At 39.9% G+C, this 13,406-nt stretch overlaps 1 protein-coding gene across 5 annotated transcripts in view; it reads left to right on the top strand.

Annotated features, from left to right (window-relative positions):
• grip2b (glutamate receptor interacting protein 2b) overlaps positions 1-13,406 on the top strand; it is a 289,022-nt gene that overhangs the window by 224,497 nt on the left and 51,119 nt on the right. For all 5 annotated transcript variants that reach the window (XM_023155008.2, XM_014413037.2, XM_014413036.2 and 2 more), the window contains exon 2: positions 10,550-10,627. In XM_023155008.2, coding sequence (XP_023010776.2) covers positions 10,550-10,627 — 78 coding nt within the window. The remainder of the gene's footprint in view (positions 1-10,549; positions 10,628-13,406) is intronic.

The raw sequence follows: 13,406 nt of genomic DNA, 5'->3' as shown, positions 1-13,406 counted from the left end.
AATCAAAATTAACATAAAGTTAAAGTGTCATTGCTAGTTTATGTAAGTTTGTTTGAAAATATGCATACTTGTCAGTCTGTCTTCTGTCTTTTTCTTCTCATTTTCCTGCATTGAACAAACAGGTGTATCTCTTTTTCTGAACACTTCAGCAGCACGCTTGTTCATTTGTTTTGTGACGCCTACTTGATGGTTTAGTGAATAGCGAATGATTATAATAGTGTGCTTGCTTTAATTTCTTATTCAACAAAACGAATAGGCTGAGTTACTCTGTTCGCTTCTTTTCAATTGGATCTTGTGTTCTCTTTTATGCACCCTGAGAAGCCTGACTGAGTAGTGCTGCATTCTTTTCACATGAAGCCTTCTTCCACTTTCATACAAACGTACCTGGCAGCTGCTCTCTGCAATCACAGCTCATTCAAGTGTATTATGCATATTAGTCCAGGAGAAACATCATAAATAAAACCTTATTATGTTAATATTTACTATTGTGTACAGTGCTGCTACATTCTTGGCATTGATGTGTTCTTCCAAACATATCGTCAGTGACAGATTTTCATTCATTTCAGTTTACAGATTTTGATGAATTCTTAAATCTCTATGGTCAGACTGCAACTAGTCACAAATTTTTGCCTATGCAAATTTGCTCTTGTTATGGAAATTATTCACTTTTTCATGACTACAAATGAAAGCCAGGGGTGAAAACATACAAAGTTCACATTGCAGTTACAAACCCCTTTGTCTCTCTATATTCAGTGATGGATCTCTACAGAATTGCTTTTAAATGAGTGGCATCAACTTACCAATAAGAGGCTCTCCTGTGTATATGCATGTGTATAATAATAAGCACAACGAGGTGACACCTAGATTCACCCATGCATCCACTTTGTTGTCACATTTGGAGAAACCACTCTGTGTGTACTTGAGAGAGTGTAAATTTATGTTTGTATGTATATCTATGATTAAGTTGTTGGGGTGTTGTGTCTAGTAAGTACTGTTATATACCCCTGAGTGTTTTTGTGTGATTGCTAAAGAAAGAAATGGTTAAACTAAGATTGTGTGTAGGAAGGTGTTTTCCTAATTATGTGCTTTCAAACTGTAGGTCAGAGTATGATCATGATATGTATTCTTTTTAGTGCTATGCTTGTCAGTAAATATCAACTTATCAAATTCAGATTAGAAGCTCAACATTGATTTGATCTGTGGTTGAGAGGTAGATGATTAGTTGTTTAAGCTAAACATCAGCTTGGTGTATTGATACATGAAAAATACCCCAATATTGTTTTGCTCAAAACCTTTGCTACTTTCCAATTCACTTTTTGCATTGCTATCTTGACACCATATTCTCAAGTGTTTTCTGCTAATTCAAAACTCACCATTTGAAATGCAAATATCCACATTTCGCAGATCAAAGACTTTCATACATCTAGTTTAAAACTGGGCAACACTTTTATCTGCATCTGGGTCATTTCAGCAGTAACTATATTTCCATATTGGTTCAAACTATATGTTAAACAATAGTCTCTGAAAGCCACACTGAACCAGAGACTGGAGAATAAGAACTGGACTGTTGCCTACTGGTCCAAAGTCCTCTGTACAGATCAAAGTAAATTTTACATTTCATATCAAAATCAAGATCTTAGAGTCTGGAGGAAGAGTAAAGAAGTATAAAATCAAAGTTGTTTGAAGTCTAGTGTGAAATTTCCACAGACATGATGATTTGAAGTGCTTGCTGTGGTTGTGTGATTTTAGAGCACTTCATGCCTCCATCCCAAGTTTGATAAAGATGCCGATTCCCTTTTTTCAGCATGACTTAGTACCAGTCTTCAGTGTACAAAACTACATGCGATTACCATGTTCCTGATCTGAGTATATTTATATTTGGTCATTCTAAATTGCCCATAGGTGTGAATGTGAGTGTGAATGTTTGTCTGTCCCAGAGTGTACCCAGAATTTTTTGACCTACAACCCCATAAAACACTTAAAATATATCATATATGCATGCATACATGCAATGTGCTACTGTGTGTCTGTGTGTCTGTGGGTGTGTGGGTGTGTGTGCACCAAAAAGTACAATTATTTGTGTATCAAAGTAATATGATACTTTGATACACAAATAATTGTGCGTTTTGGTGCATGGATGTTTTTTTAGTCTTATTTCTTCACATTAATTCTTTTTTTCTGTTTCCTTTAATTTATTCATTCATTTATTTGCAATGGAGATGCCACAATTTTGTGGTGGTGGCCAGGCTGAGGCTTGAATTTAATTTAGGGTGGCACAAAAATCAGTGTCTTGTTCATTTTTCATTCTGCATAGCACAGAGCTGTAGGCTGTATTGTAACAATTTTGGTCACTCACTTTTTCATCAGCTCACACAGCCAACAGTGAGTGACTTCATGCATTAAAAATGCATCACTATGGGTTTTTCACTTATTTTAATTTAAAAAAAAAAAAAAAATATATATATATATATATATATGTGTGTGTGTGTGTGTGTGTGTGTGTGTGTGTGTGTGTGTGTGTGTGTGTGTGTGTGTGTGTGTGTGTAACATGTAACATCTATTGTGGGGCACACACATGCACACATACAGTAGCATATTGCTTTTGCAGTATATCCTGAGTGAACATTTAGCTGACAAGAAATGTTGGCATGCTACATGTAACTGTAACAACATAAGTATATTGCAATTTCTGTTCAGCTGTTTAGTTTTGTTCGGAAAATAATAAACATTTAAAATAATTCAGCCCTTTTCATTTAACAGCTGTGCCATTGTTGCTACAGAGCAATGAATCTGAACTTAAAACCTGTTGTACAAAAATTACTTTGTATTTGTCCAATGACATCCATCCTTTGTTCTGTAAAACCTGCCCAGCACATGCTAAAGTCATTACTGTCTCTGCTTGAAAAGATACTCATGCTGTAAGCATTATGCCAGCACTTCTGCTGCAGGAGGAAATCTGGCCTGACGCCTCTTCTGTAACTCAACCTGTTTGGTGAGCTGACAGTGCCGGCAGTCATTAGCCTAATCACATTCAAATTATTCACTCGGAGGCACTAATTTATCAGAAAGTGTTGGGGAACCGAGAAGAGAGGCAGTGGAAAAAAAGGTTTTAAAAAGAAAAAGTGTCAGTGTGAAGATGATATGTATATCCATTGAAAAAGACTAGTATTGCTAGCAGATGATGTGCTATGCTTCCAAAGGCCTGTTATGACAAACAAGTTTGTAGTGATCTGATACCTCAGTCACAGAAACTCTGGCACTGGAGATATGTGGGTTTGGAGGATGAGAGCTGCAGATTCATAGTGCTCGAGGGGGTAAGTTGTGACTAAATCAGTTTGTCTTACATCCAGTCAGTGCGGCAGAGATGGCCAAGTTGCTGAAAGCATTCCTGATGTCTTTGCAAGTGTACATTTGTATTTTCTAGCATGCTTGAGTTTTATTTTCATGCACATATTTTGCATGTAAGCATGCGTGTGTGTGTTGATGAGCAGCCTTTAGGGTCCATTATACTTGTGACAGCCCCACAGCAGGAACAGCCAGCCATATAACTTATGAAAGCAGTTTAAAGCTAAATTGAATCCACAACTTATGAATTATTAAACTTATTACACCTCTGTGAAGATCTCTAGACTCTGAGACACAACAACAATGGCCTCCTTTTAACTGTTACTGCTGGGAAGAGAACTGATTTCTAAGCATTTCCAGTGCGACAGACTGCATATTTGAAATTGTTAGAAGCCAGGAAATTGTGTCATTGTTAGAGGATATCACTTTATATATTGCTGAACTGTTTCTTGTAAAGACATCAAATGGTCGATAAAGGTAAAACTACAAGCTATATATAAAAGCTTCGCTTTAAATATGCTACCATGGATTTTTAAAATATTTTATGTTCTGTGGAAATATTAATTTTTGTAATTGTGCTTTGCATAAATGCATGTGACACATTAATTAAGGTTAAAGGATACAACGAAGTTTTTTACAATAAAATTTCCATCCATCCATCCATCCATCCATCTTCATCCGCTTTATCCGGGGCCGGGTCGCGGCGGCAGCAGCCTAAGCAGAGAAACCCAGACCTCCCTCTCCCCAGCCACCTCCTCCAGCTTATCTGGGGGAACACCAAGGCGTTCCCAGGCCAGCCGAGAGATATAATCTCTCCAGCGTGTCCTGGGTCTGCCCCGGGGCCTCCTCCCGGTGCAATATGCCCGGAACACCTCACCCAGGAGGCGCCCAGGAGGCATCCTTGTCAGATGCCCAAACCACCTCAGCTGCTCCTTTCGATGTGGAGCAGCAGCTGCTCTACTCTGAGCCCCTCCCGGATGGCCGAACTTCTCACCCTATCTCTAAGGGAGAGGCCAGCACTATACACAGTGCAGGTAGAGCACCGCTTTCCCCTCCTGATACACCTGACAGTTTGCCAGAATCTCTTCGAGGCAGTCTGAAAGTCTTTTTCCATGGCCTCTCCGAACTCCTCCCTCACCCGAGTTTTTGCTTCAGCCACTGCCCGAGCTGCGTTCCGCTTGGCCTGTCGATACCTGTCGGCTGCCTCCGGAGTCCCACAGGCTAACCAAGCCCGATAGGACTCCTTCTTCAGCCTGGTGTCTCCCTTCACCTCTGGTGTCCACCATTTGGTTCGGGGCTCAATGCAGCAGCTTCAGCAATGGAGATGCTGAACATGGTCCATTCGGACTCAATGTCCCCAGTATCCCTCGGAATGCTGTTGAAGCTCTGCCGGAGGTGTGCGTTGAAGATCTCGTGGACTGGGGCCTCTGCTAGACGTTCCCAGCACACGCTTACTACACGTTTAAGTGCACCGGGTCTGTCTAGCATCCTCCCCCGCCACCTGATCCAACTCACCACCAGGTGGTGATCAGTTGACAGCTCAGCCCCTCTCTTTACCCGAGTGTCCAGAACATATGGTCGCAGGTCGGGTGATACGATTACAAAATTGATCATCGACCTGCGGCCTAGAGCATCCTGGTGCCACGTGCACTTATGGACACTCTTCTGTTTGAACAAGGTGTTCGTTATGGCCAAACTGTGATTTGCACAGAAGTCCAATAACAAAACACCGCTCGGATTCAGATCAGGGAGGCCGATCCTCCCAAACACGCCCCTCCAGGTCTCGCTGTTGTTACCCGCGTGAGCATTGAAGTCTCCCAGCAGGACAACAGAGTCTCCAGGTGGAGCACCTTCCAGCACCCCACCCAGGTACTCTGAACTGCCACTCGGCGCATAAGCGCAGATGACAGTCAGGATCCGTTCCCCGACCCTAAGGCGGAGGGAACAAACCCTCTCATCCACCGGGAAGAACCCCAACGTACCAGCAGCAAGCCGAGGGGATATTAGCATACCCACCCCAGCCCGCCGCCTCTCATTAGGGGCAACTCCAGACTGAGACAGAGTCCAGCCCCTCTCCAGAAGACTGGTTCCAGAGCCCAAGTCATGCGTAGAGGTGAGCCCGACTATATCTAGCCAGTACCTCTCAACCTCACGCACTAACTCACCAGAGAGGTGACATTCCATGTCCCAATTGGCAGCCGGGGATCGGTCCGCCAGGGCCTCCGCTCCTGGCCACCACCCGGCACACAATAAAATTTAGTTCACCAATTTGTTTAAAGGCCAAAGCCTTGACAGTGAAGGAGTTATGCATATGTTGAATAAACAACATAAACATTGTAACTAATTATGATATTTAGACACAGAAAAAGGATAGATACGCAAGCTCAAAAACATAAAACACATTAAAAAAAAAAACCCACACCAACTCATATGCTGACCTAACCTTTCTGCTCTTTCATGTTGTAAACTGAATGAGCCATTAGTCAACTGTGCAAACCGCCAGACCAATGTATAGATTTTAATTCTATTAAAAATGAATGGAGTTTCTGCACTCACAGGCGTACACTTGTAGTGATTAAAAAGGGTTTATGTGTACTTATATCCTTCTACCTCAAATGTGTTTCTGCTCCTACTCCTACAGGACTATTTTTAGTCCTGTCAGTATCAGGGAAGGTAGATGTCACAGGAAACTCGCTACCACACAGGAAGACACTAGCAGCAATGTGGCAACTAGAGATCATAGAATGTCAATAATTTCAGGAACATGTAGTGACAACAATAAAAAAAAAAGAAGAAAAAATGTGTTGATCCTGGAGGAATTGAATATAGAATACTTTCTGAACTGTCTGAACATGATGTTACTTTTGCCTCTGGTGATTAAAATAAAACTTAGAGCACTTACTCTGACCCTTAGCATTAGGCCTGCCCAGTGTGAAGACTGACAACATACAGAGATTTCTTGACATATTAGTAAAATATAGAAAGCAAATACCTTGTTAATTTGGCTGTTAAAGTAATATGTCACACAATCGTTAATTCTGGCCAGCTAACGTTTGCGGTTTCTTTGGTACTGTTACAAATGTTTTTTAAGTGCTTACTCTGCTAATGGTAGTAAGCTGATTTAAAATGTTGCTCTGGAACAGCATTACAAATATGCATTTATTTTGGAAAATTGGCTAAGACATTTATGTTTAAGCTGTGGCATAATTGTGCCTGGTTTTAATGCAACTTCTGAATTAGAGTATGAAAATAACTGGGAAGTGGTTTATGAATTGTTAAACTTATCCCATCCCTCCGATGGAGCAGAGGTTGTAAAGTAGGACACATCCTTTCCCTTCAGAGTCACAACAACAACAACAAGCTCAGCTCTGCTGTCGCAGCTGCTGTCAAACTAAGTTAAAGAGTGTGGGTTAGCAAAATACTTAATATCCTTAATATATCATAGATGAGTCCTTAAAATATGTGCATTAATATAATTGTACTCAATAATAGATTGAAAAGGAAAAGCAGATTTATAGTAAAAAAATGATTCCTTACACAAAAGCTCTATATTCGTTCTATGGTAGAAAAGAAAAGAGCAGCTTCGATTTATTTGCATTATTGTGTGATACTAGTGCCAAAAGGACATTATGATGCATCAAATACATATATTTAGTGATATTCAGTTATATCCGCAATAATTTCTGGCCCCTCTTTGTTCTTCTTCATAAATAGCAGAAAGACATTCCTGGACAATTCATGCAGAGCCAAATTAATTTTGCAGATATGTATAAAAAAGAAAAGTTGCAGTCACGCTGTCAGCGGGTGGCTCACTTGTAGATAGAGCACATTGACACCACCTACAGGCAGAATTACTATTATCTTTGTTAGCTAGACAGGAATTAAAACTGGAAACTGCAGCTGTGCAACTGCTTCATATTCATGATCACATCATTGATATTGTATTCAAAAAGTACTTTCTTTATTGGAAGAACCTCCCAATTAAAAAGGAAAGTGGTTACTGCAAGTATGTAGACAGGCAGGCATTGTGACATTTAATTTAAGTTTGTATACAAGATTCCCTCCTGTGCTTTTAATTTAGGAACAAAAAAAGAACAGCTTTAGAAAGCTGTGGTGATCTGAGCAGAAGAAAAATAAAATATTAAATGTCTTCTAGATATTTGCCAGAAAGTCTCTGCCGCAGACTATAAAGCATGACATCTGTTCCCCCAAATGTGACATATAGTGTTGGCCTCTGTTTCATTGTCCAAACTGGCAGGAGACTTCCTTCAACAGCTCTTTTGGGTATTTGCCAATGTGTCAACCTACTTAAAGTTAGTTAAAGTGACAGTGTGTAGGTAACTGGAAAATCTCCCTTACATGTAATCTTCACATAATAGTGTGCAAAACTGATGCAATTTCAGTTGTAGTACGGAGATTACAAATGTGGGGTGTTTTTTTTTTTTCAACATTTTACACAGCATTTCTTTAAAAAAAAAAACTCTTACAAGGGAGAAAATTCCCTCGAAGAAGCATTTAGAGAATATTTGCAGCTCTAAAGGCAGGAAGGCCAACTGTGTTTGCATCTGTTCAGTTGGGGCATGAAACCCCTTTGATCCTTAAGGAAAAAAAAGATTGATAGAAGCAGTGTTGGTCAAGTTACTTGAAAAAAGTAATCAGTAACTAATTACTGATTACTCCCCCCAAAAAGTAATCCCGTTACTTTACTGATTACTTATTTTCAAAAGTAATTAATTACTTAGTTACTTAGTTACTTAGTTACTTTTTAAAAACACGATTTACAACCTGAAGAGGTGATAAAGTGATAGATCTTTCAGCCCAATTCTACTTTTTCTACATAATCCATCATACAAAATGTAATCAAATGGAAAAGTCTCTTTTTTTAACTTGTTTTATCAGTTTTAATCTTTTAACTTTATGCATCAAGCAAAACATTTAATTATATGCAACATTCTCTGACTTGAATAAATTAGTTTAACATTTAAACCTATTTTCTACACATTCCAGCACATAAAATAAAATATTTTTTGTGTTTTCACTCACTCTTTCAAACAGATGCAAGTAAAACACAGCAGAAAATAAATAAAGTCAAAGACTCAGCGGTCCTTTTGCTCTATTTTCACCTGTAAAGCAGGAGCAGGGTAGGCGGAGGGTTACCCTGGTGTAGGTGTGCTGCGGTCAGTTGAAGAATCCGCGCGAGTGTCTCTGTGAGTTTCCCATCACGTCGTAGCTACTCGGTGCTTGCTCGGAAGTTTAGGGGTTTTTTTCGCTGTAAAAAGAAGTTTTCTTCCCACGCACGATGGACGCTAATGTTTTTGTCACTTTTTATGGAATCAAACTCAAAGTAAGGTCAGTACTTCCACACTTTAAACGCTGCACGCTCATACTCTCTCCCGCACTCGATATATTATCCATTGTTGATCTGCACACAGCTGCTGTCACCAACGTCGCACTTGCTTACGTCACTGTCATGAGACATTCTCGCAAAAAAAATCACGGTTTTAGTAACGCAGTAACGCAGCGTTCCTACGGGAAAGTAACGGTAATCTAATTACCGATTTTGCAATAGTAATCCCTTACTTTACTCGTTACTTGAAAAAAGTAATCAGATTACAGTAACGCGTTACAAGTAACGCGTTACTGCCCATCTCTGGATAGAAGTAACAGATGCAGTGCTGCAGGCTTGTCTTTACATTCTCAGTCATGGATTAGCTATCAGACATTTTTGTTGTACCTCTCAGAATCATCATCAGATATGCTCAGACCAGTGTCAACTGAAACTGGGAGCAGAAACCATTACTCAACAGTACCATCACTGACAAGCAATACAATTTACGGAAGCTGTGTACAGGTGTGAATGAGAGTGTGAATGAAATGATATATCTGAATAACAAAGTCCAAATCAAAAACAAAAGAGCTTTGTGATCATCTTATGGTCATAAACTAATGTGCAGGGGTATTATTATGTTGCTACAAATTTCATATATTCAGTATCACATGTGAGAAGTTTGGGAGGACACCACAGTTAGTTAAGATATGAAATGTGATTCCTGTGTTGAAAGTGAGCTAAAAAGGTGCCGACAGTGTTAGCATGATTGCTTTTCTAAACAGGTCTTTAGGTGTATGGTTACAGTATATAAGCACCATTAATAAATGGAATTTTTTGGTCTTTTATGTAGTTATTCGTTTGTGGTGTCCTTCATTATTTGTGTTGAGGACTTTCTGTTGAGTCAGATAGCCATACGTACAGTGCACCCCAAGCAAACCTGATAATTCATCCTCGGGTTCGTCTGTGAAGGTTCTCAGTCATCCAGGTCATCGTAGTCTAAAACTCAGGAGGGTTCTCTTCAAGCACGACATCCCAGTGTACTTCAGACCCAGCAACACACTCGGACAAAAACTGGTTAGCCCGAAAGACAAAACTCCTAAACACAAACTTAACAATGTGGTGTATGCTGTACAGTGCAGCGAGGAATGCCCAGACCTCTACATCGGAGAGACCAAACAGCCACTTCACAAGCGCATGGCACAACATAGAAGAGCCACCTCCACGGGACAAGACTCAGCTGTCCATCTGCATCTTAAGGATAAAGGACACTCTTTCGAGGATGCCAATGTTCACATTTTGGACAGAGAGGACAGATGGTTTGAAAGAGGAGTGAAAGAAGCCATTTATGTCCACTGTGAGCGACCATCTTTGAACAGAGGCGGTGGTTTACGACACCAACTGTCTGCCATCTATAATCCAGTTTTGAGATCCCTTCCCAGACACCTTAACGCCCACTCACATCCTGGGCCATCTGATCTCAGGAAATCACATGATAAGGTGGGGCCAGGTTTCACAATGGGCTCACCCGACACCTTGGCTGATTGTGACCCACACCCGCTTTCACACCTTGGCTCATGTGATTAGGTAGAGGATCACCAGGATCACTTTGTCCCTCTTTGGGGGGAAACTCCCACTGGGTTTAAATCTGGGACTCTCTGCCATTTGACCTTAGAACTGAAGAAGCTTCTCTGATGAGAGGTGAAACGTCTTCAAGCAACTCAAAGAAGTCCAGACGCTTTTCTTTCCAAGCTCCTTCCTCGGGTTCATATAAACTAATCATTTTTGCCTTGTCACAGTCAAAATATTGAAGCTTTAACTGTTCCAAAATACATTTAAAAATACTAAAGTTCAATTCTGTTTCTCTTTTCTCTTTAGATGATGGACCATATGGGAAAACTAAGGATATCTCTGGACCAGAGCATACCATGGCCTCAAGAAGACACAGCATACCTGGTAAGTGGCCAACACCAACTACCACTAGCTACATACCTATAAATTTCTATGAACAGGGAGTGCAGAATTATTAGGCAAGTTGTATTTTTGAGGAATAATGTTATTATTGAACAACAACCATGTTCTCAATGAACCCAAAAAACTCATTAATATCAAAGCTGAATGTTTTTGGAAGTAGTTTTTAGTTTCTTTTTAGTTTTAGCTATTTTAGGGGGATATCTGTGTGTGCAGGTGACTATTACTGTGCATAATTATTAGGCAACTTAACAAAAACCAAATATATACCCATTTCAATTATTTATTTTTACCAGTGAAACCAATATAACATCTCCACATTCACAAATATGCATTTCTGACATTCAAAAACAAAACAAAAACAAATCAGCGACCAATATAGCCACCTTTCTTTGCAAGGACACTCAAAAGCCTGCCATCCATGGATTCTGTCAGTGTTTTGATCTGTTCACCATCAACATTGCGTGCAGCAGCAACCACAGCCTCCCAGACACTGTTCAGAGAGGTGTACTGTTTTCCCTCCTTGTAAATCTCACATTTGATGATGGACCACAGGTTCTCAATGGGGTTCAGATCAGGTGAACAAGGTGGCCATGTCATTAGTTTTTCTTCTTTTATACCCTTTCTTGCCAGCCATGCTGTGGAGTACTTGGACGCGTGTGATGGAGCATTGTCCTGCATGAAAATCATGTTTTTCTTGAAGGATGCAGACTTCTTCCTGTACCACTGTTTGAAGAAGGTGTCTTCCAGAAACTGGCAGTAGGACTGGGAGTTGAGCTTGACTCCATCCTCAACCCGAAAAGGCCCCACAAGCTCATCTTTGATGATACCAGCCCAAACCAGTACTCCACCTTGCTGGCGTCTGAGTTGGACTGGAGCTCTCTGCCCTTTACCAATCCAGCCACGGGCCCATCCATCTGGCCCATCAAGACTCACTCTCATTTCATCAGTCCATAAAACCTTAGAAAAATCAGTCTTGAGATATTTCTTGGCCCAGTCTTGACATTTCAGCTTGTGTGTCTTGTTCAGCGGTGGTCGTCTTTCAGCCTTTCTTACCTTGGCCATGTCTCTGAGTATTGCACACCTTGTGCTTTTGGGCACTCCAGTGATGTTGCAGCTCTGAAATATGGCCAAACTGGTGGCAAGTGGCATCTTGGCAGCTGCACGCTTGACTTTTCTCAGTTCATGGGCAGTTATTTTGCGCCTTGGTTTTTCCACACGCTTCTTGCGACCCTGTTGACTATTTTGAATGAAACGCTTGATTGTTCGATGATCACGCTTCAGAAGCTTTGCAATTTTGAGACTGCTGCATCCCTCTGCAAGATATCTCACTATTTTTGACTTTTCTGAGCCTGTCAAGTCCATCTTTTGACCCATTATGCCAAAGGAAAGGACGTTGCCTAACAATTATGCACACCTGATATAGGGTGTTGATGTCATTAGACCACACCCCTTCTCATTACAGAGATGCACATCACCTAATATGCTTAATTGGTAGTAGGCTTTTGAGCCTATACAGCTTGGAGTAAGACAACATGCATGAAGAGGATGATGTGGACAAAATACTCATTTGCCTAATAATTCTGCACTCCCTGTAATGTGTAATTTTCTGTCTGTCACTTTCTCTCTTGTTCTCTGTCTGTGTTTTTTAAGGTATATCCTAAAAATTCTGTTTAAAGGGGTGTAGCCAGTAGCCAATGCTTTAAAAAAATGTATTTCTTGGAAATTACCAATGGTCACAATTAAACTTAGTCTTCTAAAGTAAACATCTTACCTAAGAAAGCTTTCTAAGTTTGTTTTTTTTGGCTGCTTTTCTAGAAAGCACACATTTATATCTGAGTCATGACTAACCAAAGGTCCAAAACTACACATTTAGTCGAGCTGATGACTAATACTGATTTTTTTTTTCCCCTTAGCTTTTTTAGCTGTTTTATAACCTCCTCATTATTGATGATTGCCCAACAATACACTATAATTGACAACATGAATGAAAACTGTAATTTATGGCTCGTCAAAGGTTGAGAGCCTTCAGTTATAGTTTCATCATCTTTTCATTAACTTCTTCTAGGCTTAAGGAATCTTTAAAAAAGAATTGTTTTCTGCTTGTTTCCCCGTGAAGTTTTAAATAGGTCTATTATTAGTATTATTATTATTCTGTGTTATGTATCTGTGACCTCTTTCTGATCATCTTTTAGGTCACATCTTTATCAATTTGTACATAAGTCAGCTACATTCCTAGAACTTAGGTCACTTTGCTTGCTTTAAAAAATTAAGAATTTTTTTAAAATTATTTTAAAATAATTATTATTATTATTGTATTTTAAGTGTTTCCGTTTATCTCATCATTATTACATGTACAGTAATACTCCTCCCATTTCTCTGTAGTACATCAATCATTCTACAAGTTTTCTTTTGTGCAGTATAAAAATCATTCTACAAGATCAAAACTTTATGAATTCCAACATCCTCAGTTCTGCAGCTTTGCAGAAAAAAAAATTAGTGATGGATTCTCTTCAGAAAATGTTCACATCATCCAGACTACATTTGGAAAAGCGTTGCTTTTATGCAAATGTGAGTAGCACAAGGACTAATGAATGAATGAGTGCCTTTCTGCTAATAATGTGCATGTCCCTGTATATGCTGCATAATGCCTATCAGAGATAACTGTGGTGTGAAGCACTTCACTGATCCTGAGTGTTGCCTGAGGGATGTACCTAATCTAGGCATCTATCACACAAAAGCTTTATCTCATCTGCTTGTGTGT

The sequence above is a fragment of the Maylandia zebra genome, linkage group LG5 (genome assembly GCF_041146795.1).
Source record: "Maylandia zebra isolate NMK-2024a linkage group LG5, Mzebra_GT3a, whole genome shotgun sequence".
Taxonomy (NCBI): Eukaryota; Metazoa; Chordata; class Actinopteri; order Cichliformes; family Cichlidae; genus Maylandia; species Maylandia zebra.
Note: the sequence above shows the minus strand (reverse complement) of the source record. Positions and strands in the feature narration are given on the sequence as shown.